General features: G+C 40.6%; 1 protein-coding gene across 1 annotated transcript in view; it reads right to left on the minus strand.

Annotated features, from left to right (window-relative positions):
• The window catches only part of PTAR1 (protein prenyltransferase alpha subunit repeat containing 1), a 35,650-nt gene extending 10,516 nt beyond the window's left edge, over positions 1–25,134 (minus strand). The window contains exons 1-4 of the mRNA XM_087742240.1: positions 24,985–25,134; positions 17,792–17,961; positions 9,163–9,229; positions 3,701–3,805 (exon numbers count right to left, since the gene is read on the minus strand). Coding sequence (XP_087598366.1) covers positions 3,701–3,805; positions 9,163–9,229; positions 17,792–17,961; positions 24,985–25,070 — 428 coding nt within the window. The 5' untranslated portion in view covers positions 25,071–25,134. The remainder of the gene's footprint in view (positions 1–3,700; positions 3,806–9,162; positions 9,230–17,791; positions 17,962–24,984) is intronic.
• Between the last annotated feature and the right edge of the window lie 2,577 nt (positions 25,135–27,711).

Below are 27,711 nucleotides of genomic sequence, written 5' to 3' on the forward strand. Positions count from 1 at the left end.
ATCAATCAAACCTTTCTGATATTTCAATTATCTGAACTACACTGTAACTAGATTATGAATAAGTAGTAAACTTAACCATCTGAATTCTTCCTATACTGAAAGCTATGACTTAATGATCACACCTTAAAATAATTTAACTTTAGCTGTATTTGTTTCTTCACTCACTGTAAGTGGTCATGGCTACTTACAGCATACTAAAAGAAAAAAGAAGGAAACAGCAAATTTATGAAAAAAAATGCAAGAACTGTCTGCATGAGATTTCTCACGAGCTCTGCTTTCAGAGACTTGTATAGCACTAAACCAAAGTATCCAAAATGAGACAGAAAAAAGTGATTAGATTAAAAAAAAAATTTAACTGTGTGTTGTGAGTGAGCATTTTTCACATTTGTCAGTACAGCACACAGCAAGCCAAATTAGCTTCTGTACCTCACCAGCAGAAAGAAAGTGCAAAAGACTTATCGTTTCAAGGGCTACAGGTATAACCAAAACAAATGCTTTTACTGCCGAATTACACATATTTGATTTGAAGTGACTGAGATAAGCACAGATTCCTACATGGCTTTTTAATTTTACTTTGGACTGACTTCCAGTTGTGTTTTAGTAGTATTTTTAGATGAGTATTTTGAGGTGTCCTCAATGCTGCAGAAAACATGCATCTGCAGACCCTACACAAAGGGGTCCTACAAAAAAGGATCGCAGACGTCTAGACTTCCACGCAGCAGCATGTGTCAAGAGAACTGCAATGTGCCCATGTGGAATGCTCTGGAAAGCTGGGCATCCTCCAGTCTGCGACACAGAGGTTTTTCTGTTTTGTACTGGCTCACATTGGTTCCGAAACCAATTAAGCACTACTTTCAGAAAGGTGTCACTCCTGGTTAAGGGAAATCAATAAATAAAATTAAAATAATAAATTGATTTTCTTTAAAAAGAGAATTCTATTTTGTAATTCATATATAAAATTGCATATATATATTGCATATATTTATACATATATAAATAGATAAGCCAACCACTTAAAAAAATTTGGTCATCCATCTGTTCTTTTCTCTAATTTGAAAACTTTTATAATATTCTTGTTCACTGGTATTTTTTTTAATTTACATTGTGAGCAGTGGATTGAAGCCAGTGTTCATACACTGGCTTCCTATATAACATTTGTTTTAATGAAGATGTACAGCCAAACAAACCACACTCTTTGACTGTTGTGTAATTTTATTTTATGATATGTAGTAATTCTGAGGACTTAATTTTTGCTTTTTAAAAATGTCTTTGATCCAAACATCGCCATCTAGTATTTTTTCACTTCAATCAGCAGATTTGCAAGAAATGGGAAATTCTAAAAACGTCTAGGCATGAGACCTAAATGAGTAGAGTCATTCCTTTAACAAAAGATAAATATTGTTTCATTAACATTGACTTCTGAGAGTAAAATCATAAAAAGACAAATTATTTTGATCCTAAAATTATTTCAGTTTCTTAAAATGACTATTTTTTTATAAAATTAGGAGTACAGGTAAATTACATATACCGGAGCATGTGAAAAAATACAGACTTTATAGTCTCTGTGGCTACAACAAAAGAAAAAAATTAAAAAATTAAATCTGAGCTACGTTCTAGACTTTTTTCATGGGAAAGACAGACAAGCACAACCTCAGAAGATTTAGAATGTATTTTTGGTACCTGTTGAATATCATGGCATTGTTTTGGAGGTTTTTAAGAGAACATTTTCTCCAGTAAATTTGGAGAAAAGAAATCCAATTTCTTCTGTCACTGTATGCATGTTCCTATTACTATTACAGTTCCTGGAATTTCCGCAAATGAATGTAGGATTATTCAGTGACAATTGTGCAATTAGCAGATATACTGACTGTATATACACAAGATCTACGTGAAACCCCTCAAAACATATAGCAACAGGTCACACGGCAAAATGTATGACAAGTATTTTGATATCTTTAGTGAATGTATCTGCCATATGTAAGAAAAAAAACAACTGGGTATGTTTTACTGAATTTTATAGTTGCCCCATTCTATTTTTTTGCAATTCTGTCTGAAATTTGGTATCACAGAGGAACAGAAAACACAAGATTAATGACTATGCTGATGCAGAAAGAAAATTTTTGCACATCTTATTTTCTAACATTTATCAATCATGGTCAGCACATCCAAATCCAAGCAAAACATTCGTACAATCATTCTGAAATACATTTTACTGTGTTAAGCAAATAAGAGAAAGAACAAATCATAATGCTATTAAAATACTCCTAATTTAAGATTGCATAGAAGTGGTAGACAGAAATTTTTATTATTTCTAAGATGTAAATAAATATTAAGAACCTACCATTCTGACTAATTTAATAAAAATGTATTGATCATCATAATGATATGGATGGCACCAGGTTCAGCACTAGTTACATGCAAATAATCACAGTTTTCCAGTTTTAGCTATCATGTAGGAAAGGCTAAACCATGAGAAACTGCAAGATTTTTTCCCATTATTTCTACATACTTCCTTTTTCAAACATGAGTCAGTAGCATGGAGATTATGAAAAACAGTTGAACAACAACATCAAAAACAAACATTGCACAAATTCATCAGTGTTGTTGCTATATCAATGCTACTAAGAAAGAAATTAACAGAAATTAAGCAGATGCTTATAAGTTAAGAAATGCCTAGGAATATTCTATGTATTACATTCTAGGTTAACTTTGAGAATTTTAAGCTCATGCACTCAAAAAGAAGAGTTTACCAACAACTCCCTCTTCCAAAAATTCCTATGTTATCAGTATGACTGAAGCTTTATTTATGTTTTTGGTAAGAGTATGAATCCCCCTCATGGAGTATCAACTTTACGGTTGTCCTAATGCTCGACATGTGAAATGCAAACATTGCGAACTGCTTTCTAATGTGTTACAATCAAATGTCTTTAAGGCTGTCTATAAAAAGTCGAGTTATCCTGTGAAAAATACATCATGAAAAAATCACACACAGAGCAAGATTTTTTTTTTTTTTAAAACAAAGTTGAGCAATGGATCTATACATCACTTGGCTGTGCTACAGGCATTTTACATACACTCAGTCATGACTGAGATGGGTAGCTTTGTGCATTTGAGAAATTCTGGAGTTATCTTTTCCAAAAATGTGCTCTGTTATTTTAATATTTAGTAGTGGCGACTAAATGACATTGCTTAAGTCATCAATGGTAAAAATAAATTCACCAAAAAGACCAGTATTGGAATACAAAAGAACCCAACTTTGGTTATGAAGATTAGCTTTTACAGGTTCTTGTCTTTCTGAAATGCCTGTAGGCAAGCAATAAGTAGTAAGTTGGAGGAAGGAAAGAGGGAGAAACCCACAATGCTCAAATACTTACTATTGAATGGAATCAGAATTCTCAGGCTGAGAATTTTAGGTGCTGCAAGACATGATAAACCTTTAGGAAAATTTACCCCACCTCCAAAGTTTAATAAAAAAATATGCAGCAAAAAAGGTGCATATGATTTTAATTCTAAATATAAAATATAGGCATGTATCTTCAAAAGCCAAAGCACGGCATTTTACAATGTCTGGTTCAAAGAATCTGCTATATTTCTAGATGTCCTTCTTCATTGATGGCTCTCCTTAACCCAAGTGCAGGAAAAAAAACACGAGGAAAAACGTTTAAGTTTGGGGAGGCAACAGAAGGTAAGGGAAACAAACCTGTGAATCCATGTTTCCGGACTCTTTGGAAACTTGGTTAATGCCAGTTTTCCAAGATGCAAATCTTTAAGCGGATTTAAAGTGCCAGACAGTATTAATTCTTTCCTACAAAAGATAAAATAAATTTGTATGAATGAAAGTAGTAACCTGAAGACAGAACAGAAATCCCAATAACAAATAGCATGGCATTTCCTTTGTATTATAACAGAACTTCACTGTCAAACTACAAGAGTTTAAAAAGCCTTTGGTGCATTAACCCATTCCACTCTGCTATATATATGTGCACCCTTTTCGACCAGGCCCAATGAAGTAAGTACAGATCAAAGAACTTCATCTTAATCTGAACACATACAACCCATTGGTTCCCAAACCTACACAGAAATCACTGAGTCAACCATATTTAAGTGTGGCTCTCCATCACATTTTCTGTCACTAATTAGAAAGCCAAGGAGTTTGGGCTATACATAATGCCTGTTGAGAACAATCTTAACACAAGCAGCTTTTTTCTTTTATTTTTGTCTTTGATACAAGGGCTGCCAATAGGGTTACATATATGGCTGATCATTCCTTCTTGTAATCAAGCCCTTAGACCATTCCGTACATCGGAAAATACAGTTACTCTTCCACAGAGCCTCTCTCCCTACACACGCTTACTTTTCGTTTTCAAATATGGCTCAAGACAGAGTATCAAGGATCCCTAAATTTAGAAAGAAGTAGAAAATATTCTGTATGTGTAGAATGTTTTTCAAACTTAAAAGAAAGGCAGAAATTGCTAAATTTCCTTACGTGTAGAACAACTTTTGGTTTAAAAAAATAAAAGAATTTGCCCTAACAAAACTTCATGTTCATCCAAGGTAACCCTTCCCAGAGTACCTCTGACACAGACAGAGCAAAGTGAAAGTCTGTATTTATTCTTCTTGCCTTCTTTGCACAGAGTTCCCTGACCCATACCTTATTCTCTTTCTAGCTTTGTAACTCTTACTGACTGTCCTGAGCATGTTTGTAGTCATGACCCCATCACCAGTTACTCCCAGGACATTAAGTCTCCATATCCTATTCTCCAATCTAGTAGATAGCAGCTTTGAAATAAAGATACAGTAAGTTCCAAAGTTACCATTTGCAGACAGGAAACGGGCATATCCCAGAACCTCCAGAAGTCACAATTAAAAACTGAGAGCACAAAAAGTAGAAGTAATTTTGGCATGGGTTTGGTGTGGGTTTTCTTTTTTTTTGTTTTGAGTTGTGAGTTTGTTTGGTTTTGTTTTTATAATTTATAGCTCATCATAAATATATACATGGCACCAGATTCAGCAAGAGGAGCACTAGTAGGTGGAGAGCAGATTATCAATTTTCTGACCAAAACCAAACCACCCAAAAACGGGAAGGGGACAGGTAGGAAATACACTCTAAAAAAAGCTGCTATCCAGTAAGAAGGTAAAATTTCTCTGCAGTCTGGCACAGAACAGATTATGTGGTTTTAAAGTTATGGCCCGAGTCTCACAAATTCACATATTCCTTTAATGTGAGCACTTATTGTCATTTTCTGTCTGTTTTGGAAGTTTTCAGTAGGAAACTAACTCCACCTGGTAGGTTGGCTTTGTGTTGCTTTAATTGAACTGTATACCCGCAGCTAATGGTGGCAACACTAACAGCACACAACACATTATTTCAAATTCAAGAAAAATGGTGAGATGTATACATCTAGGCACTAGCCTAGACCCTTCTTTTGCTACCGAACCAACAGCTGAATAAATTCTCAAGGAAGTTTTGCTCCTCATATCTAGTGAAGTCAGTAGAGAACTGTCTACAGAAATCAGAAACATAGCTACTGGGACATTTGTTTTTATCTGAACCAAGTTCCAACATGCTTTGGATTGGATGCTTTTAGCAGGTGCTCAACAGGAAATCCAGGTATACCAGCCAGGAGCGGCAGACTGACCAGACTGTTGGGTGCCAGTGTGTTGACTGTTGCAAAGCAGACAAGAGAAAGATTCAGGGAATGTCAACACTGGAGCAGGTGGAATAATTGCCCCATTACTGCAATGCAAAAAGTGACATTTTGGTAAATATCACTTACCACATGGACCATGAAAAAACAGTCTAGATCAGTCTAACACTCGAAACAAATGCAGGTACATATTTAACAAAGATTTAGACTACCAGGCCACCTACCTCCCAAAACCTAAATTCCTGGTGAAGAAATTGCTCTTTCTATATTAAAGCACTAACTGTAAATAAGTGGGCTCACACATATTTACTCTTAAATTTACTCTTTTGCAAAGTTGAGGAACATTACAGACAAGATTCACTGCTGTGGTAGAAAAGCAGTTTTAAGCTTCATAGGTTTTCAAATGAGAGATCCTCCCATCCACAAGTAAGGGACTCCAATCACAGGTATGACTAAAGTATCACATACTCCCAAATAAACCTCCTCCAAGCTCTTTCAGCAAATATCCAGCTTGGGATATATGATTTCTACCTCACTTTTTTGCCATGTGGACCATAGGTAATTTTTCAGCCTTCAGAATTCTAGCTCCCATAAAAGATAATCTGAAATGATTTTGACTTGCCTTATGTTTTTGCTGACACCTTTGAAGTCTTTCATATCTGATAGGAAAAAGTTGACTTTTCAGAGCGTCTTGTTACCTAATGTCTTTTGACTTTTGATCAATTGTACGTGCCAGCAAGTGTACCAGTAAGAACAAAACCACCTATGACAAATCCTTTACAATCACTTACATAAAGGTTTTGGTTATTTTAACTTGAAAGATTTTTCAACTTCTAAAAACACAGGATAACTGAAATTATGATTAACAACTGGAGATGTCTTGTTGCCCATTCAGTATAACAAGGATTTCCCTCTGACTTCTAAGAAGCAACATGTCTCCTATTCTTTAGCATGCCTTCCTACACCATACAATTAGCTCTTGCTCAGTTCTCACGGTTCACGTTATAGTCCTTGCCCTTCTGTAGCTTCCCAGTCACTTCCAATTAAAATAAATAAATAAAAGACAAACCTATGCAGGCATATTACAATTGTTCAGAACAGCTCCAACATCAAGATAGGTTACCTATCTTTTCCTAGCAGGTAACAGTTGAAGTTTTATGTTCTCCTGTGCTTCATTACCCAGATACAATCTTCTATGATCGTCAGCTGAGCCAAAATGCTCATTAGCCTTCCACACCACCACTCCAGTCTCCTTGCTCTGCCAAGTCCTGTCTGCTTTCCAAGGAAGAGATTTCCTTTTCCCCACTCTCAAACAACCCTCTTCCTGTATCTTCAAATTCAGTGGTATTGAGTCAACCACTATCTCTGAAGCTCTCAGCAATTCAATATAGGAAAGAGGGATTATACCAGCCTAAAATGAAAGTCATTAAATTCTACAGTGCAGGGCTGCTATTCGGTAAATAACTATTACACCTTTTATTTTTTAGGCTACTTAGAGTCTTTGATGCTTTTTTCCCTTAAAATAAAGCAGTGAATTTGTGTGTGGAGAATGTAAGATGAATCTGGTGCGACAAACATCCTCTGACCAAGATGAAAACAATAATCTTGCAGCAGACTCATCATGTTCCGTAAGCAGAGTGCAAGTCCCACACAATTAGTTCCCAGCTTATACTAGCTTAGAATAAGGATTTACCACCAGCATCTGTGCAGAACACAGTCTGTCCTCTACTCTATGACTATATATGCCACACATCTGGCTAGCTTGACCTGTAATTTACTGAAGTAGGAATTTCACCGAATAGAAGCTGAAATGTTGTGCCAATTAAGTGCCTACCCTTCAAAAAAGCAAACTCCCAGCAGCAGCCTAAAACAACATACAGTCAGATTCAGCAAAGCAGTCCCTTGGCTAGAGCAGGCTCGGTGGTAAACTCCACAGCTACGGACTGGCTGGTATAACAACAGCTTCTCTCTGAATGCTAAACAGAGCTTCAAAGACAGACCGCCAACCAGGCCACTGGCCAAGAATATGGGGAGCAAGGCCACCTTCTGTAGTAATTTGTATACTTTGGTAAACCATACATGTCCTAAAAGAGAAAACAATCCTCATCTATATTCCTTAACATTTTTAATTCCCGTTACAACTTGGAACTACTCCTCGCATGTACATAAGAACAAACTCTTACAGCTGTCAGGCAGAAAAAAAGCCAGACTGATAAGGATGGACACATTTGCATTAAAAAAAAAAAAATCCACAAAACCTAAGACAAAAACCTGAATTCAGTTTTAAGTACCACAAGATTACATTACTGCAGTAGCTCTAGTACTTATACATGCTCCTAATTCCATTTTATCACTTGAAAGCTACTCAAGCTATACATTTTCATGACAGTAAGCCCTTTGCTATCACTGTCATCCCCCTTTCTTAGACCTGAGATGCTAGAAAGACACAGATCACAGCAGAATCCTTCAGAACTACAGCAGCAGTGAAAGAAGAAAGAAAAGGAAGGGGGAGGAGGGGGGAAAGAAAGCTGAATTTGCCATATCTAGGGCTGACAGCTACCTGCAGCCATCATCTTTCTAGATCATTTTGTTAATTTTTCCTACTGCAATAATGCATCTTAGCTACAAAAGTCCTCTTTTTAATGAAAGCCCTGCCAGACACTAACATACAATTTTCCGTCAGCCTTCCAGCCCTTCTAAAACTATTCCTTTAAGACTGTCTCTGGTCTTACAGAGGCAGCAGAAAGAGAATATTCCTCCACCTCTGAGATTTACACAAACATTACCAGATTGCAGGGTTGTAAAGAACTGTTGCTTCTGGGCTCCATTAAGAGTACGGAGGTAAATTCCTGCTCTTCCTCCATAATGACTCCTGGACAGGTGCTGCAGCATGACCAATGGTGAAGCTAGACTAATCCCACCAGGTACAAGAAAGGAGCAGGGTGTGGGAGAATGTCTCTGGATTAAAGGATAGCCACCTTCCTCCCCTTCTCTTGCAGTGTATCTATTGAGGGCTATTCAGCTTTGATGGGCTACACTGCTAATGGCAGCAAATTGAACTGTTATCTCAAAAGGACTCAGGTATAATATGCAAAGAGGGATAAAATGAAAACAGCGAAGACAAACAGCAGACGTGAGCTGGGCACTACGTGACTCAACGAAAAGGATATGCCCATCTAAAGGTTACAAATGGCCTTCCTTAACTGACAGAAGGAAAGAGTAGTGGCAGTTCAGTGGGACTTATATCCCGCCCAAAACGTGGGCCAAACATGTGCCTTCCCATGCAGCAGTGTAATCGTTAGCCTGCACTATAACAACAAAAAAAAAAGGCAAGGAAAAAAAGGCAGTCTGAAACCATCTGCAAGACATAGAGGATAGAAGGGATTCTTAACATTCCTTCAGCACTCCTTAGCTGAAAAGCTCTTGCTGTGTCACTAATTACCACTTAAAGCTTACAGCTGACTAGCACATAAGGCCCAGGTCTTTCTGATGTCATTCACTGAGGGCAACATACCTCACATTCCAAGCAGTGGTGAAGTCGGGGTTCAGCAGCAGCAAGGTACACGTGATATCTATCAGCTCTAAAATGATTGAACAAGAGACACAAAGATTAGTAATGATTCGCACACAGCAGCATTCCCTCTGCACTCCCTTACTCCCTGTCCTTCCTCAAAGTCTCTCCTCCACAGGCTGCTGTACCTATGGACGCCCACCTCTACAAAACACAGCGCTGTTTTGTTCCAGAAGAAACACTAGTTTAATTTAAGAGGAAGCAAAATCTGCCATGTCCTCCCTTTTCGTTACTTAAAATGATGGACTTCTGTCTTGCTAACAAGTCACACCTAAAAAGTTTGCAGCTGGAAATTTCTAACCTCTACCTGTACTGCTATAATCATACCAACATACAGTATGCCCTCAGCGAGGGACAGCCATTACATAGAATCCTTGAGTATTTAGTGATTTAAATTGCAGACACACTGTATATATCATAAACAGAGGATTCTTCAAAGAAAATCCAACTATTTCTAAATAAGAGAGTAGCATTAAAAATATACCCTACTATTTCAGTACAAGTCTGAGCTGCAGATGGCTGCCATACTCTATATTGTTAAAAAAAATACACATACTATAAAAAACCTGGAGCTAGGAAAATTAAACACCATAACCATGAATTAGGATCACGAAATAACTCTGCTATCTAACTGCACAGAAAACACTTTAAATACATTCTGAAGTGACAGCCTTGCTTCAGACTGAGGCTTTAAGACTAACTCACTAAAAAAAGAACAAACAGAACATCTGTTTATCTCTGCATTTAAGCAATGCACAGACTGTAGATTTACATATTACACTTATTTAAAAATGTCATAAAAACAAGACTGAGGTATATGGTTGCTGAGAATGGAAGAGTAATTCCATTGCAACCTAGTCTTTCCCTTTCCCTTTGCACTCCACTGCACCATTTGAGCAGTTTTGAGTCCCAGCAGGGTAACAGTGGGGATTCATGAGGCATCTCCACTTAAGCTTGAGACACTAAGGACTGTCACTGCATTGGCTCCCTTAACCTCTGCTCTCAGGGGACACAACATCAGATCATGTTAACCTGTCAACCTGTCCTGCAATCACAGTTCTTAAATTTATATGGTAATTTTGCAATTGAGTAAGAAAAAGAAACCTGCTTCAAAATTGAATGTGATTACCCAGGCTTTTACTGCCAAGAAAGTTTGGCTACATTCTCTCCTAATCATCCTGCACTTAACATACTAAATAGATTGTACTCCAGGTGATTTCCAGCAAATAAGAGGCACTTTATTACTTTTTAAGGAAAAAAAGGAAAAGGAAAAAGAGGGTCTCTCATGGAACTAGATCTCTGGTTAGTGCAGTTAATATGACTGTAAAATGCAATTTTAAAAAGTCGCTGATAAAATGCAACAATAATGGAGCATATTAATTCAAAAAGAAAACGAACATGGCTTCACGTATCTCTGAATCAAGACTTCGAGAGAAGTTAATATTTAAGTGAGTCAAAAAGTGGAACGTATATTACTGCATGATTGCTCATTCATTTATGTCCAACAAAGTAATTTTGTGTTTCCCCATGATGTTTCCACTTATGAGGAACACGTTACACCTTCATATAATGTGAGGCAGGGGAGGGCGGTGGAAGGAATTCTTCAGCGTACTTTGTCGATTTTGCACTAAGCTGTTATGGTGATGTTTTAAAAATTACTTCAGGGAACTAACTTAACTTTCTGTTTTTGTGAGTTTTAGTTGAGATTTTTTTTTTCCCCTTTAATGAAAGATTTCCTTTTAAACCCCTCTTTGTTGCCAGGGAATAAATATTTCTCATATGCACAAAGCTTCTTCCTAATTTGCTGCCTAAATATACAAAGCTTTTTCTTTTACTTACCCAATCCCTGAACCAGCAAAGTACTTCAACACCTATTTAGACAGATGAATTGCCCAGTTGAAATACCCAGGATTACTCACATATGTAAATTTAAACACCTACTAAGTGATTTGCTGGCTACTGTTTCCATTTTACATTCGAAAACTTCATTGGCAACATTATACAAAACACTAGTTTTATAAGGATCTATAGTTAAAATTGTGAGCTGTCATTGTTTCATGTTGATTTTCTATTTCACTTTCTCAAAATATTAGTACTTATTCTATATTTTAACATATCTCAATTTTATGTATCACGAATATACATAAATAAATGCTCTGATTATTCTGCTATTATTACCTTGTGTCAAAAACAATACATACAAACTGCCTTTCAAAATGCAATAGGCCAAAATGTAGTAACAATTCTTCCAAGGTAACATAAATCTTCTTCACATCAAATTCACAGTACCTACTACATAGCAACTGAGAGTTTCTTAAAGGAAAATAAAAATTAAAAAAAAAAAATAATCAGGAATTACAAGCTTTGTTGCTAACACAAAGCAAGGCTAAATACCTTTATTCAGTTAATTGCATTTTTACCCCACCCAGCCAACTTTCTCTCCAACTGGTGATTATTTACGAAAACAAACAAACAACAACAAAAAAAACCACCAAACCAAAAAAACTTTAATACTAGCTTCTCCCCTAGACAAGAAAGCCACATATATTTTAAGCTTGCTTTAAGTTATATTTAACCTAGACTGCCAGAAAATTGCTGGCTTAGTATCATTTTTGAAACATATTATGAAGAGTTCAGCACACCAAATCTAGGTCAATGGACACCTCCCATGGTGAACTTTATTTTCAGCTGCTTATCACGTTGCCAAGAGGTCAGTGGGCTGCATCTGAAGGCTCCAGTGCTCAACCACTTTAAGTATTGATGCAACAGGACTGTGCAATAAGTCTGCAGGACTTTTTCATTTGTTACAGGAGGGAAAGGTATTTGCTAGAAGAGGGAAAAGGTCAAGGAAACTGCAGTGCAGGATAAGAAGAAAAGTAAAGTTGCAGCAAAATGCTGCAACAAAGAACAGGATTACAGGCAGTTCTGAATTAAGTCATAAAAAACTTCTGAATTTTTAAGCATTGCATCTTCTAAACACAATAATGGTGTTAGTAATTATTAGGTGCTATGGTTGACAAGACATGTGAAGCAAAAACTTATTTCAGCCTAATTCAGTCTTTTGAACACTTTTTAGAAATGTATTTCATAGTCTACATGACTCCTCTTAGAACAACATAGTTCGTTTATCCTGCTAAGCCACAATTTCCAGTTAACATGACTATTCTGGTAATGTCAAAGGTCTGGAAGAGCACCAAATAGAGCTCAACTTAAACAGAAGCTTGTCTACCATTTTGTCTGTTTTCCTGCTAGAGAGGTTCACTGCATCCTGAACATTATCAAAGGAAAGAAGCAGACAAAAGGAAAATCTCAAAGCAATACCCAGTTCTTTCATGTCAATGTTCTTTGATGCTTTGTGCAAGAATTAACAGATGAAGATTGCATGAAATGTGGATTCTGAGACAGAAATGTCAAATGACACAATTTTAGTAATCTCTGAGCCACTTTTCAATAGAAAGTCTTATGACAGATCTGGCACACAATGATAATAGTTGCCAGCTAGTTCCCTTTGTGTCGATAAAAAACCCAACGTCTTCTATTTACAATTTAAAGTACATTTTAAGCAAGCTATAGCATCACAGGTGCTCACAATGTACAGGTCCTTTTGTACATGAAAGTCTCCCCGGTTGCAAAAGGACAAATATGACAATATGGTTTTAGTTCACTTTCTTTTTAAATATGGCTGCATCCAGATTTTTATTTTTGTAAGTGTATCACACCAAGATGTGCTTTTCAGAAGAGTGTTGTAGAAGTGGAAACACAGATTTTTGGGAAGTAAGGATATTCTAGGAGTATGCACAACAATACTTTGCATAAAAAGAGAGGAAGTTTGTAGCTATTTCAGAAAACCATCTTGCGATAATACAAATACAATTTTAAAAAATATTGGAGAAAGGATAAAAATATATTGTAAAATTAGGATTTCTAAACTGGAAAAATAGCAACAAGAGACGTAGTCATGATTCTGGATTCTAAGTATCCAAAAGAAACCGTAACTAAATTAAACATCTGTCCCAGTAAGCTATCAATAACTGTATAAAGCACTTCCTTCTTCCAGGATCCTGCCAGAAAAATACCAGACACCACATCTGAAAGCAGACACTTGAATCAGCACCTTGTTTTTCTTCTCTGTTCTATTTAAAACGGCTTACAGTAATTCTAGCAACACAAAAGAGGTAACGAGACTACATTTGCAATCACTGTTTATTACAAGCATTAATAGAATATGCAATTGAGTTTTGCAGCACTATCCCTTCACTACATTCAGAAGAAAACAACCACCATGCCAAATTCCAAGCGTGCACTTTTATCTACAAAAAGGAATTTGGAGGAAAATCCTTGAGGATATTTCAAACGTACAGAAAACGTAACATCTCCTGATAGAGTATGCCTGCTTACGCCACATTAGAGACAATTCTGTTAGTCCACCTGGGAAAAGACTTCCACCTTCATTCCCTCCACCACTGCAGTTCAGTTTCTGCTAAAATTTGCTATCAAATGTGAAACTCAATTATGGTAAATCACACTGAACTCCATATGCTGTACCTTGCTTTACAAACAGGTTATTAACATGGAGGTCCTGATCATGTTTTACTGTAGTGACACAAAACCTCAATAGACATGAAAACACTGTAGATCACCTATTCTCAGACATTTTAAACTGACTCTTCTAATTGAAGAAACAAAGGAGATTGGAGTTTCATTTTCAAAAGAAAAAAACCCAAACAAGTCTCAACAAACAGGCAGTAATCTAAACTTCATGCCACTCCAGTATTTACTGACACAGTTTTATGATCTGCATCTTGAGAGGAAGGGTTCTGCAAGGCTTCATCTGGGAGGGAAGCAGAGACACTTTTCAAGCAGTCGGCACACCGTACCATCCTGGCGGAACAGGCATGTGCCACAGCATCACTGCAACAAAGCGCCTGTACCAGTGTGAACGGAGCAGGGTGCCAGCACATTAGCACCCAGCTGCCTTTTTAGCTAGCAGCTATCAGCGGTCTCCAGCCTCCCAATGCAAGAGTGACACAAAATTTCAGTGGTTTGTACTTTGGCTTGAAACAAGTTTTTGTCCGTGTGGCAATTTCTAGGGGAGGACTTCTCTGTAATACTTGAGACAGAAGTGAAAATTCTCCCTGCAGAAGATCCGCAGCATAATCAAAATACACCTCACAAACTCCTACCTCAGACCTGCAAAAAACACTGCAATGAGAACAACTGGTCTTGCTAAGACTGCCTGTGCTAGCAGATTCATCTCTTTAAATGCCAAGATCTGTTTCCGGCTACATGTCAGAGTCAACATTATTTATATTCCTTATATTAAAGCTCTTTTTATTGAATTTTATAATCGTCTGCATTATAAACTCCGAATTTGCAGCCAGATCACAATCACTGGTTTCTATCAGAACTGAATGCATCAGCAGCAACTTGGTGGCAGCTATCAAAGAGATCCAGGTCTTACTAGGTCCAACCATAAACCACGAAGAGTAAATAAGAAATGGAAGTTACTTATGTTAGAAGTACACATCCCCTAGGAATAGAAGTCTTTCAAAGATGTCTCTAATGAGAAAGAATATTCAAGAAAATAAATTACATGAAAATAAAAAATAAAGGGCAATGTAAAATTTACAAAGTCCACAAAACACTTTTCCTAGATAATCACATAATGACATGACATTAACCCTTTGCGGGGGGCAGGGGCGCAGAAAACACACACACACACACAAAATCTGTTAGACAAAAATAAAATACAGACAATCAACAGGTGAGTCATACCCAAGAACACATGAAAACACTTCAACTTTTTTAAGCTGCTCTTTTGAATGAAGAATTAACTCCAAGTATCAAGCCAGTGCTTTGTTACTCCAACCCCACCAAAGGCACACAGCCAGCACTGGAATGGGTTCCTCTTGCTTGCAAAGAGGTAAAAAGTTTCTATGTGTGATCCATCCACTAGAAGGCAGGCACATTCACGCTCCTATTACAAACCTCTGCCATTTAATGCTACTCTTTTCAAAATGCTTGCGTTATATATCCATGTGTTTGTACTAAGGAATTAAAGTCTGTTTAGTAACTCTAAACCCTGCCCTCAGGCAAACAAAAGTAGGCAACATTCAGTGCCTTAAGAATGCTCCCTTGCCAAGATTCACTAAAGACCTCAATCTTCTTTCTCCATACCATCTCTGAATGTGAAAAAACTCAAGTACACATTTACAGACTCGACTAACACCATCTGACCATCCCTTACCCTACGCTTTAATGAGGGTAAGTGCACAGCTGGCTTCATCTGCTTGAAGTGAAACAGACTATAGTAATAAAAAATTAAAGAAGAGGAAAGCAAACGGCAGTTGTATCAAGAAAGAGCTGTTACTAACCAGACCTCTTTTCCTGATCTACACAGACCTACTCTCAAAACCTATCCGTTCAAGATGGTACAGCATGTTAGTTATATGATGACTAGATGCTAGAGCCTGCATCAGATGTCTGCTAGCATCCCACTATTTAAAACATAATTATTTAATTCACTAGTTCATCAAGGAACCAGGGAGACTGCCTTTGCTATAGTTGCAATCAACACAACCCAATGGATGGTGGCTGTTGGGTATGTTCCAGGAGGGGAAGACAGTCGAGATGGTAATTTTAAATCACAATGGACACAGCCAGTGCTTTATGGATTAGGTTAGTTTCATGGAAACAGAAAAAAATTAAAGTATGGTAACAGCCCCAAACTGAAACCCAGGTGCATATGATATGCTAAGGATCTGAACTCTGTGATCTGAACTCTGTAAGTGGTCAGAGAACACTTCAACAGAAAAAAGATATCCCTCTTCCTGGGACACAAAAACATGAAAAATGCCATAGCAGGTAAAGGATAGTAGAAAGAAGCTTCAAAAAGAATATGAATAAACACCAGAAATAAGACACTGAGATAAGCCTAGAGTAAGAACATCTTTCATGCTGACTGCTATTTAGAAGACCTGAAACCATGAACAAAAAAATTAGTTTCTTAAACTACAGTTACCCTTTTTCATCTTACTCTGAACAGGATGCTTTGTAAGCAGTCAAGTATCTCCCATGTCACACCTATTTATAATTCTTTAAAAAAATTAAAAATAGACAACATATACTAAAATATTTTTCATGCAAGTAAAACAAACTAAAACCCAAACCAAAACAAAAAGATGAAACAGGAAGTAAAGCTTTGTAATTACCAAGCTGTATGGACTAATGATTTCTGGTACCCCTATATCTGAAAAACACTGCACTTGTTTCTTACTTTAGATCCACGCATCACCACAGTTTTCCTTCAGACTCAGGAAAGCAGGATGAAATTCCTTCTGTAAAGATTAACATCACTTCCCTAAATCACTCACTGAAATAAGCCATCTCCCTCTAACCCTTCGAGCTTGGGCAAGAGAGAAAGGATTTACATTTTCAACTAAGCAACCCAAACGAGCAAACCCAAACAACTAAACAAGCAAAGTTGTTTAGGTTGCCAAGATGCACAATCCAAAGCCTGCCCTCCCTGCCAGTAATAGTCAGTTCTTTCAGAACAGGTTAAACTGGCTTTAAGAAGGGCCAGTGGAGTGTCAAAAAAGGTAAATGATCTGGACAAGGGGATCAAGTGCACCCTCAGTAAGTTTGCAGATGACACCAAGCTGGGTGGAAGTGTCAATCTGCTGGAGGGTAGGAAGGCTTTACAAGAAGGACCAGGCCAGGCTGGATCAATGGGCCAAGGCCAACTGTATGAGGTTCAACAAGGCTCAGTGCCGGGTCCTGCACTTGGGTCACAACAACCCCATGCAACGCTACAGGCTTGGGGAAGAGTGGCTGGAGAGCTGTCTGGCAGAAAAGGACCTGGGGATGCTGGTCAAAAGCTGGCTGAATATGAGCCAGCAGTGTGCCCAGGTGGCCAAGAGGGCCAATGGCATCCTGGCTTGTATCAGGAATAGTGTGGCCAGCAGGACCAGGGAAGTGATTGTCCCCCTGTACTCAGCATTGGTGAGGCTGCACCTCGAGTACTGTGTTCAGTTTTGGGCCCCTCACTACAAGAAGGACATGGAGGTGCTGGAGTGTGTCCAAAGAAGGGCAATGAGGCTGGTGAAGGGTCTGGAGCACAAGTCTTATGAGGAGCGGCTGAGGGAACTGAGGTTGTTTAGCCTGAAGAAAAGGAGACTCAGGGGAGACCTTATCACTCTTTACAACTACCTGAAAGGAGGTGGGGGTCGGTCTCTTCAGCCAAGTAGCAAGTGACAGGACAAGAGGAAACGGCCTCAAGTTGCGCCAGGGGAGGTTTAGACTGGATATTAGCAAAAATTTCTTCACTGAAAGGGTTGTCAAGCATTAGAACCGGTTGCCCAGGGAAGTGGTTGAGTCCCCATCCCTGGAGGTATTTAAAAGACATGTAGATGCGGTGCTTAGGGACATGGTTTAGTGGTGGACTTGGCAGTGTTAGGTTTACGGTTGGACTCGATGATCTTACAAGCTTTTTCCAATCTAAATGATTCTATGATAAATAAAAAAAGTGCATTAAGAATCACAGAAGATACTATTCTCCAACCGGGTAACTTACCATCTTTATTCAGCCATTGTTTTCTTTGTCTGTAGAGGAGAAGTTTATTGTGGACATATGGCAAAAGAAACTTGACACACCAGCTCTCCACACCAAGCTTGTTTTCTACCAGGACGATAGGGCTCCGGTTATACCTGGCTTCAGGGCAGGGTATTAATCCAATTTCATCTCTTAAAAAACAGAAAGGAATATAATTAAACTTATTTCCAGTAGATGCCAATTATTTTTCTCAATAGAGCAGACGGGCATTGCTTCCCACCCAGTCAGTCCACCATCGTTTTCCCTGATTTTACTGAAATCTGTACTCATCATCCTTAATTCACCTTCTTGATTCTTGCCAGACTGCAGGTAGAATAAAATGCATTTTCAGAAAGCCACCCTCTGCAAAACGCATGCAGTATATTAACTTGGCAAATAAATTATTCAAACATGTCTTAAGGCATGAATAAAGATTTAAGTTGAGCAAAAAAAGCAAATGTATTTTATCTCTATACAATTTATTCAGACACAATATAAAAGCCAGTTGTAGTTTTAAGATCCAGTATAAAAATTTTGTATTAGTTCCCCAACTCTGTAGTGATAGAAAACGAGAAATATTTTAAGACTTGCTGAAGACTCTGGGAGTAATAGCCATGATTAGATGAGCCAGAATTAATTCAAAATCCTTTAAATGTTCTCTAGAAGATTCCTTTTGGTGATTCTGGCTCTTCTTACCTTAAGATAAAGGGAAAAGATTTATTACATTTTTCCCAAAGATCCTAAACAAGGAAGGTTCCCTTTTTTTTTATTTTTAGATTATCACCTAAGCAGTTTTAACTCAGCTGAATTAACGTAAGTACCCCTGGCTTTGTGATGGAGATGCAATAGAGCTGTAACAACTGCTACTGCAAGCGAACAAAACACATTAACCAGTACAAGCACCTGACTGACCCAAAGCTACCCAGGTGTGCCCTCCAGCAGAGTGACCAGGTGCTCTGAAACCAAAGACCACACAAAAGAAAAATCACACAGACAGCAATGTGCGCATTTCCACATCCCATTTTTCCTTCTCCTATGCAAGGCAGCCTGCTGAACAGGGGGAAGATTTGAGACATAGAGGCCAACCTGATTAAACAGCAACTTTGTATGAGAGGCTTTAGTCAAGCCTTTAAAAAAAAAACAGGGATGGCCACAAAAATTCATACCAACAAACAAAGCAGAAGAGACTCAGCTGTTTAATTTCAAAGGACCGTACCATATTTTACTTTTTCCTCAGCTTTCTCTAGCATATGGGAAGAGCAGCTTTAAGAGCTTCTTAAAAACAAACACAGGTTGTCAAGCATTCACACTCGTTTGGACAGAAAGCAACATTATTTTATACTTTCCATTATGCATGATTTCTCCATCAACTTCTGTTTAGCGGAAAATTTTGCTGCTGAGGAGGGAGATCCTCAGATCTCAGGCAGCTAAAAAAAAAGATCTCTTGGGATCTTAGAAAGAGAATTCTCCACCTCAAATTTTCTCAATACAAGGTCTAGAGATATACTCCAAGTGTCAACCCCACAACCTCAACTCAATTATCTTAAACTAATTTTGTTACTGGACAATCCAAGTGTACCAATTTAGTTCTGTGTCCTCACTGGATTATTATTAAAGTAATCAAAAGCAACACCATGTGCTTGTTTAAGAATGTATTTGCTTGTTCAAAAATCAGATTTAGTCTTCCAAACTTCACAACATATATCACAAGCCACAAAGAGCACAAGTAGCTTGAGGTACGGTATTTGCAAATCACTTGGCTCTGTCTCCAAACACACACACACAGGTCGCTTGCCCATCCCTGGTCACGAGGGAATAGAGAGAGGAAAACCAGCGTTTTCCCACCCCACCAACTGCAAGCAATGGGTGTCAAAGCAAGATCCTCATCTCTGCTGCTCCACTTAACACAAGTTAAGCTCTTCAGGAAGCTAGTCAGATTAGACCTAAAATGACAGTCCAGCCTGCTTCTTTCAGCATGGTACCTTATAGCCTGAAGTTTGTACTTACTGCTGGCTCCTTTCTTTTATGAATGTTAAATCCAGTCCTTGGCCAAACTTTGCCTGGCCTCGCATACAGGGACATACAGGTCCCCACCAGCAATGAAGATGCAGTCATGCACAGCTTTGCTAATTAACTCCATGAATTGCCAAAAGAATTTACTACCTGTTGCTTACAAACAGTACACCAAAGGTGAAGAACAAGGAGAGAAAACAAACAAACAAACAAACCCCAACATCCACACCTTCACTTCTTACCAATTACAAAAAGCCTGACTCAGGCTAAGTTTCACAACACTGCTTTAAACATGCCCAAAATGACAGACAGGTAGGGTTTGCACAGAGCTGACAAGTCAGCCTGAAATACTCGAACTCCAGAACACACTCAGCTAGCCAAAAATCGGCACCACTATAAGACTATAAGACTAGACCACTACATAATGAAATTCACCAAGATACAGTGCAACATAAAAAATGGCTTATCTGGTAGCTACTCAGTTTTTGCTAAGATGCAAACCGGGACTTGTCATTTGGTAGAAATGTTGTCTCCAACACCTTGGTACTGTTTTTGATGACCCGTGTGGTTCAGAAATTTTATGTTGCATTCAGTTCCTGAGAAGGAACAGAATTCACAATGCAAAATACCAGGAGGGCATATTTATCTAAGGTGCGGTGCCTATCTCACAGCGAAAACAATTCATTCAAACCATCATCTATTTCTGCCCCTGAAGGCCCCTCAGATCTGCAGAAGGAGCAAGTAACGGGGCAGGTCTGTCAGTCCAGGAGACACTGCTTGAGAATGGCTGCAGCCTCCACTCCATCGTGTACCCAAAGAAAGCTTCTGTAGCAGGACTCGCATGCAGGCACCAATGAATTAGTGCTTGTAAAATGAAGCGACTGAAGTACCCTTCATCTTGCGCAAACCGTCCCGGCCATGTGACAGAAGATGTGCCTCTTCGTACGACAGGGTTGCCCAAACTGCTTGCAGGATGGAGGATGCCTACATCTAGGTCAAGTGACAGGTGCAAGCTGCTCACAATACTGAAGGAGACACCAATTGAGGGCTGCTGTTTGTCGGTATTTGGTACTATCAGAAGCACTATCTACTATGAAAGTAAGATTTAATTTCTCTCCCTAGATTTCCCAGTTTTCTGATATTGTCTCTTGAATTTTAGCAGTTATTTGGTGCTTTTACATGAATTTTCTGTGGCAGAACGGTACTGACGAACCATTGCAGAATCTGCTTCAAGAGCCCCAGTCTGCTGACTTAGCCATTCAATGGCCCTCCCCCAAAAAAACCCTAGCCAACCTACTTTCAAAACCATGATGATACTCAAAAGTTCCCTCGTTCACAAAACTGCCATACCACAGTGACTCTACAGGAGGCATTTCTTGTGATGCTACCGTGATGGACCTTCAGCTTTAGGTACCCCATGTGAAGGGACCTCCTCTGATTTTTTTCTGGAAGATCACCTTTAAAATAACCCAACCTCTCCCCACAGAATTAGACAGAGGACATTAAATAATGGCTGGGAGATCTGAATGCGTACAATCAGTGGATACAATGCAACTACAATTCTACTGACAATAAACACTGGACCTAAGTAGTCGAATATTTCTGCAATTATAAAGAGCTTTTAATACTGGAAGATGATCCAGAGAGTGGACACTTTAAAAGTGTATATTTTTACATTAAAATAAGTCTCACGAAATGACTACGTGGCTAATGAATTTACAACATCTGAAAGGTAGGGAAGAGGGGGCCTAAATCCAAGAGTTGAAATTTTTTTTTTCCTTATCGTGCAGTGCATCATATAGACATGATTCTCTCTTAGAATTTCAAATTATAAATTAATTTGCACATTATGATTAGTCATTCTTTCAGTGGTACAACCAAAACTTTTCATAAATAAAAGATCAGTAATATATTACTGAAATCCAAAGTACTTCTAGCCAATATTTGCTTCTAAAGAAGCTATAAATATGACACTTTCACTCTCTAGGAGTTTCCTTTTGTTTGCTCTCACATTAATCTCCATTTGATCGGAAATTTCTCCTGCAATAACAAAGTTGTGCACTGATGACCCCTCTCACTAAGTATTACAAGCAAATTATTTCTACTCACTATTGGTATATTTGGAACTATCAATGCTGCACAAAGGTATTAAACAATCTAACGAAAAGGACACTGGCAAGACAAATTTCATACTCGGCTACAGTAAAGACTTAAGGAAGTATGTTTCCTTCTGAATCTGCTGCAGAGAAATTTGCAATCATTCCAGGAGAAACCTTGATTTAGAGTTTCAAATCTAACAAAACAAAGTGTGGTATTTTTACTACATTAAGAATGCGATGAATTGAGACAGAAAAAATTATCTGAGCTACAGTGATATAAATGATTCTTGGCAAACCATAAATAGTGTCCTCAGATTTTGCACACAAATGGGCTACCATCTAAGAGTTTGTCTTTCCAATTACACCCATCAAATTCATGTACTTTCTTGACAAGTGAGTCAATTTCTGCTTGACTTCACCTGCACAAGAACAGCAAAGTTCAAGAAGAAAGTACACATTGATCTGCTCACTGTTGGTGATCCATTCAGTTCCACTGGGACAGCCCACATATGTGACTTTATCAGGACCTACGCTGGTAGGACTGGGCAAAAATATCTTCCAGTAAATTTCATAGCCTTACAAAATTAAAAACAAGCATGCTGACACAGTTATCCAACTGAAGAAAACTGAGCTATCAGAGAGACACAAAACCAATTTTGTGTTGTGTATTTAGTTAGAAGTAAGCTTGGCTTAAAAAGATGCACAGTCTTGCTGCAAATTTAATTTAAAGCAAAAAAAGAGAAACAACAATCCAAAGTTCTACTCTAGTCTAAAACTGTATTTTTACATTTTTAGATTTTATTTTTAGTGTTGACCAGAGACAACACCTCCTTTAAAACCTACAAAACTCTGAACCTGCCAGAACAAAACACCCATTCTGACAGATGCAAAGGGGGCAAGCAAACCAACAGTCAAAGAAAAGGGACAACAAATCCTGGAAGAGAAATGAGTAGGAGACAAAAATACGAGATGTGAATAGGAATGTCATGCACGTGTCAGATTCCTTATTTTCAGTGGGGCCAGGCGGATGCCACGTAATACCATTCAAACCTGGATCTGTGACACGGACAGGCCACTCAATTCAAGAGGGTAACACCTGTGGGGGACTGCAGCTGGTTATGACTCTCTTGGCCACCAGCAGGAAGACAAGATGTCTCCGAGATACATGGAAAACGCCTGGCCAGCATGGCTGCAACCTGGTGCTCTACAGGCAGAGAGGCATTGTAGCAAAGGACCCGCAGTCTACACCGGCTGCGCGTAGTCCCATTTCAAGTACTGCAGTTCAGAAATCTAGCAGATAGAATTGCCGCTCTTTCTACTTTAGGGGGTAAATTAGCAGTAGCCTGTGCTTCCTCACTCAAAGCATAACACAGTGCATCAGTCTCAGAGCACAAACTCTTGTAGCCTATTTTCATCTCTGAGATTGCATCTATGAAAGAAAACAGCAACTGCAGCATATTCTTCAAAAAAACAAGCTCCAAGTTTGCTACCAATAAGCAATTCCGGCAAAGGAGTAGGAACTAAGAAGAATCAGAACATTCATTCACAAACACTGGCTGTTTACGGCACATTATGCCTTACAACCTAAAAACGAAGCTTCATGGCAAAACGCAGTTCTTTTTTAGACAGCATCCATATGCTGTATTTTAAAACCTGGCCACCCACTCAAGTTGCTTACTACATTTATAGAAACATAAGGGTATTCATTCTAATCCTCTTTTAAGCAAAGGGATAAATTAAGTGCCTGTAAAATTTTGCTATGTAGTTGTTTAGCATACCATTTTCTGGAACAGATTAATAGGCCACCACCTCGGGGACTGCAGCGTTTCCCACCAACACAAATACACCGTACTTACGTTCTGAAGTTACTATCCATTACGTGCTACCTCGTTTAACCAATACGGAGTTTACATAAATAGCTAGAAAGATGCTTCCCTAAACAGTTTGTGTCTTAAAACAACAAAGGACAGGGAAGGGAAGAGAAATACGGGAGGTACCTAAATTAGGGTCTCAGAGCTGGCCAGCAGCGGAACTGAAAATAAAACACAGATCATCTGACCCCCAGATCGTTAGATAAACCCAATTCTCACAAGACAGCAATAACTGTAGCTTGTATTTGCACAGTCGTTCTGTTTGTCTCCTTCAAAACAACGCACGACGAAAAGCACTGGCGTCTCTATCAACAGATAGAGATTTGCAGGCGGCATTCATCAGACGGCGTGGTTTGTACGCGGGTGCCGTTCGGCAGCCTTCCATCCCGAGATGTGCTGCCGCCAGGGCCAACGCTCTGCCTCAGACGACACACGCAGACCCGGCTGCCTTCGGCGGGGCTCGCCGCGCCTGGCCCACCCGCAGGCAAAGGTCAACGCCACCGCGGCTACGCCGTGGCTTTAACGTTGCCAACCCTCAAATTCAAGTAGAGTTCATCTGAGGACTTGCCTTTAAAAAGACATTCACCGCTCCCAGATTTTAGAGCCCGTGCTGGTTTCCACAACGAAGGACTTGCTATTGAGGGGGCTGTTTTTGCCGGCAGGCCGACGAAGCAGCCGCACGGCCGGCAGCCGCGGGGAGGGGTGCTGCCGCAGCCGGCGCCCCGCCGGCCGCACAGGAGTTCCTCAAGCCGCCGGAGCAGGTACGGGGCCTTCTCCAGAAGCAGAGGAGGCGGCAGGAGAGCACAGAAGACAGGCGGCATCAGCGACCTGCCCGCATGAAGCAGAGGTGCCGGGGCAGCCGCCCGGCGCCGGCCCTCCCGCTGGCAGGCCGGCACGCCCCGCGGAAGGGCCGCGCTGAAGCCCCCGCGCCGGGCGGGGAATCCCGGCTGGTCACCGCGGCCCCGCACGGCGTGACCTTGGGCCCGGCACCCGGCCCTGACAGGCACCGCTGGGCGCCGGGCGGCCGCCGCGCCCCCGCCGGCGCCCCCGCACCCCCGCCCGCCCCAACGGGAGGGAGCGGGGCCGCCGCCGGCCGAAGAGCACGCACGGGGCGGAGGGCGGGCAGCGCTGCTGCTGCTGCCGCCCCGGCCCGGCCCGGCCCGGCCCCGGCCCCGGCCGCCGCCCCACTCACATGTGGGGGTTCCGCTGGAAGGCGTTGCGAATGTCCTTCACCACCCGCTGCACCAGCACCGCCACCTCCTCCGGCGACTCGGCCATCTTCCCCTCCGCAGCCGGCTCTGCCGCGCCGCGCCGCGCCGGGCCGGGCCGGGCGGGCAGAGCGCTTCCGGGTCAGCCGCCTGCGGGGAGCCGCGGGTAACGCGCGGGCAGGGCGGGGCGGGGCGGGGCGGGGCGGGCGCGGCCTCCCGCCCTCCTGAGCCCCCTCCCGGGTGCGGGGCACCGGCCGTCCCGCTGCCTCCCTCGGGAAGGGCCCCGGCCAGGCCTCAGGGGGAGGCGGAGGAGGCGGTTGTAAAATGGCCCCCGCCGTTTGCTGTGGCGGAGGGGCTTTCCTCCCGGGGCTGCGACTCGCTCTGAGGCGAGGCGGGCGGCCGGGGAAGGCGGGGGCAGCTGCTGGCCGGTAGCCCCCACCTCCCCGGGGGGGTCCCACCCGTCGGGGTGCGGCAAGTCGCCTCACGATGCCGTTCAGCGAGGCGGGGACGGGGCTGGGGGCGTCCGAGGTGGCTCCAACACAGCGAAAGGTGACTGAGGGCAAGCACCCCCTGCCCCGTCGTGTTCCTGTCACACTCGGGTTGTGCTTGTTTTCCGCCTGCCGTTCCCTTGTCTGACAGCTATTTCGGTGACAAAACAAGCAGAAGCAGCAGCGATAGTTAATTTATATATGAAACTAGCCGTTTGTACCTTTATTATTTTAATATTCATGCTAGGTTTTAAAACATAAGCGGGCATGTATAGCTTCTGCTGACTTCGAAGGGAGATGGGTGCGCTTATCTGCAGGCTGAATGTGAAGCGTGGTTCTGCTGTCTTTGGCTGTCATTTAGAAATTAATGTATTATTCCAAAACAAGTTGTTTCACAAAGCATTAACTATGCGTAATTTAGTTGTCTCACATTTCAGAGCTTGCAATGTCATCAGCAGCATCTGCTGCATTTTTACCTTTGCCACCACCACCACCACGAAGGCCTGGTAGACCCACTGTGTATTCTCCTTCAGAAAAAAAAAAAGGAGAAAGTCTGGAGAGAATGGCTCAGTCAAGGACATATGCATAAAAGAACAAATAGAAAGGTGGATGTTCCTTAGAGAAACATTGAATGTGTTCTCACATGCTGAAGTTGCCAATTTTTTGCTGGATTTGTAAGTAAACTAACCTTAAAGCAGAGATGTGTTTCATGTTGGTGCTTTCCTTTTTGGTAGTTAAATTTTGTCATATTTGTTTAGATGTGACAAATAAAAACAGAGAGGTGATGTCTGCAAGGAATTCCAAGTGAAACAAGACACTGATGGAAGCTCAGTGTTAAAAGCTGAAGAGGATGTGTCAGAAACCTCTTCAGCAGCGACTGCTGAAAGGTAACTTCTTGCTTTTTTACATTGTTTTCCATATATTCCCTGAAATAATATTTTTAGGTTTATGGATTTCTTTTTAACCTTGCTGTTCTATTTTTCTACATACATGCTTTATTTTTGTTTTCACTTACTATGGATGCAAGGTTAGTCTCATGTTCCTCCGATCAGAGGTTATGTAGTGCACATACACTGGAACTAGAATCCAGGATTTCCTGCATTTCCAGTTCCTGTGGCTTTCTTTTTTTCATTATATTACCTTCTGGACTGTGGACTGGCTACTTTGTTATAAAAATAATTTACGTAGATAGCCTAAGTGAGGATCTTTTGGTGCTGTCAGATGGGAAGCCACTATAATTGCAGAATTCTGAACCAAATGCCTTTGCAAGCAAAAGATACGCAGTACGGGTTGTGTTAGCAGCTCCAGCTGGCTCCAGTGCAGCATACTTGCCAAAACATTTTTAAGATTCTGAGAAAGTCGTTTATCACAATAACTACATAAACATTGAATTCACATACTTTTTTTCCCTTTCGGTAGCTCTTTTTACTCCGGTTCATGCCCAGAAAAAAAGAGGATGTAATAGCATGAGGTAGGTCTAAAATACCATCTTCAAAGTACTGAAGAATTGGTCTGCTTTCTTGCATTTGGTGAGAAAATGCATCATAGAATCATAGAATTGTCAAGGTTGGAAAAGACCCTTAAGATCATTGAGTCCAACCGTTAACCTATCACTGCTAAGTCCACCACTAAACCATGTCCCTAAGCACCACATCTATCCGTTCTTTAAATACCTCCAGGGATGGAGACTCAACCACTTCCCTATGCAGCCTGTTCCAATGCTTGACCACCCTTTCGGTGAAGTTTTTCCTAATATCTAACCTAAACTTCCTCTGGTGCAGCTTGAGGCCATTTCCTCTCGTCCTATCACTCGTTACTAAGGAGAAGAGACCGAGACACCCACCTCGCTACAGCCTCCTTTCAGATAGTTGTAGAGTGCAATAAGGTCTCCCCTTCTCTTCTCCAGACTAAACAACCCCAGCTCCCTCAGCCTCTCCTCATAAGACTTGTACTCTAGACCCTTCACCAGCTTCGTTGCCCTTTGGACACGCTGCAGCACCTCCATGTCCTTCTTGTAGTGAGGGGCCCAAAACTGAACACAGTATTTGAGGTGCAGCCTCCCCAGTGCTGAGTACAGGGGCACTATCACCTCCCTGGTCCTGCTGGCCGCACTATTCTTGATACCAGCCAGGATGCCATTGGCCCTCGTGGCCACCTGAGCACACTGCTGGCTCATGTTCAGGTGGCTGTCAACCAACCCCCCCAGGTCCTTTTCCGCCAGGC

Source organism: Nipponia nippon, unplaced genomic scaffold (genome assembly GCF_047370975.1).
Source record: "Nipponia nippon isolate SJK-2023a ecotype South Korea unplaced genomic scaffold, ASM4737097v1 scaffold_8, whole genome shotgun sequence".
Classification (NCBI taxonomy): domain Eukaryota; kingdom Metazoa; phylum Chordata; class Aves; order Pelecaniformes; family Threskiornithidae; genus Nipponia; species Nipponia nippon.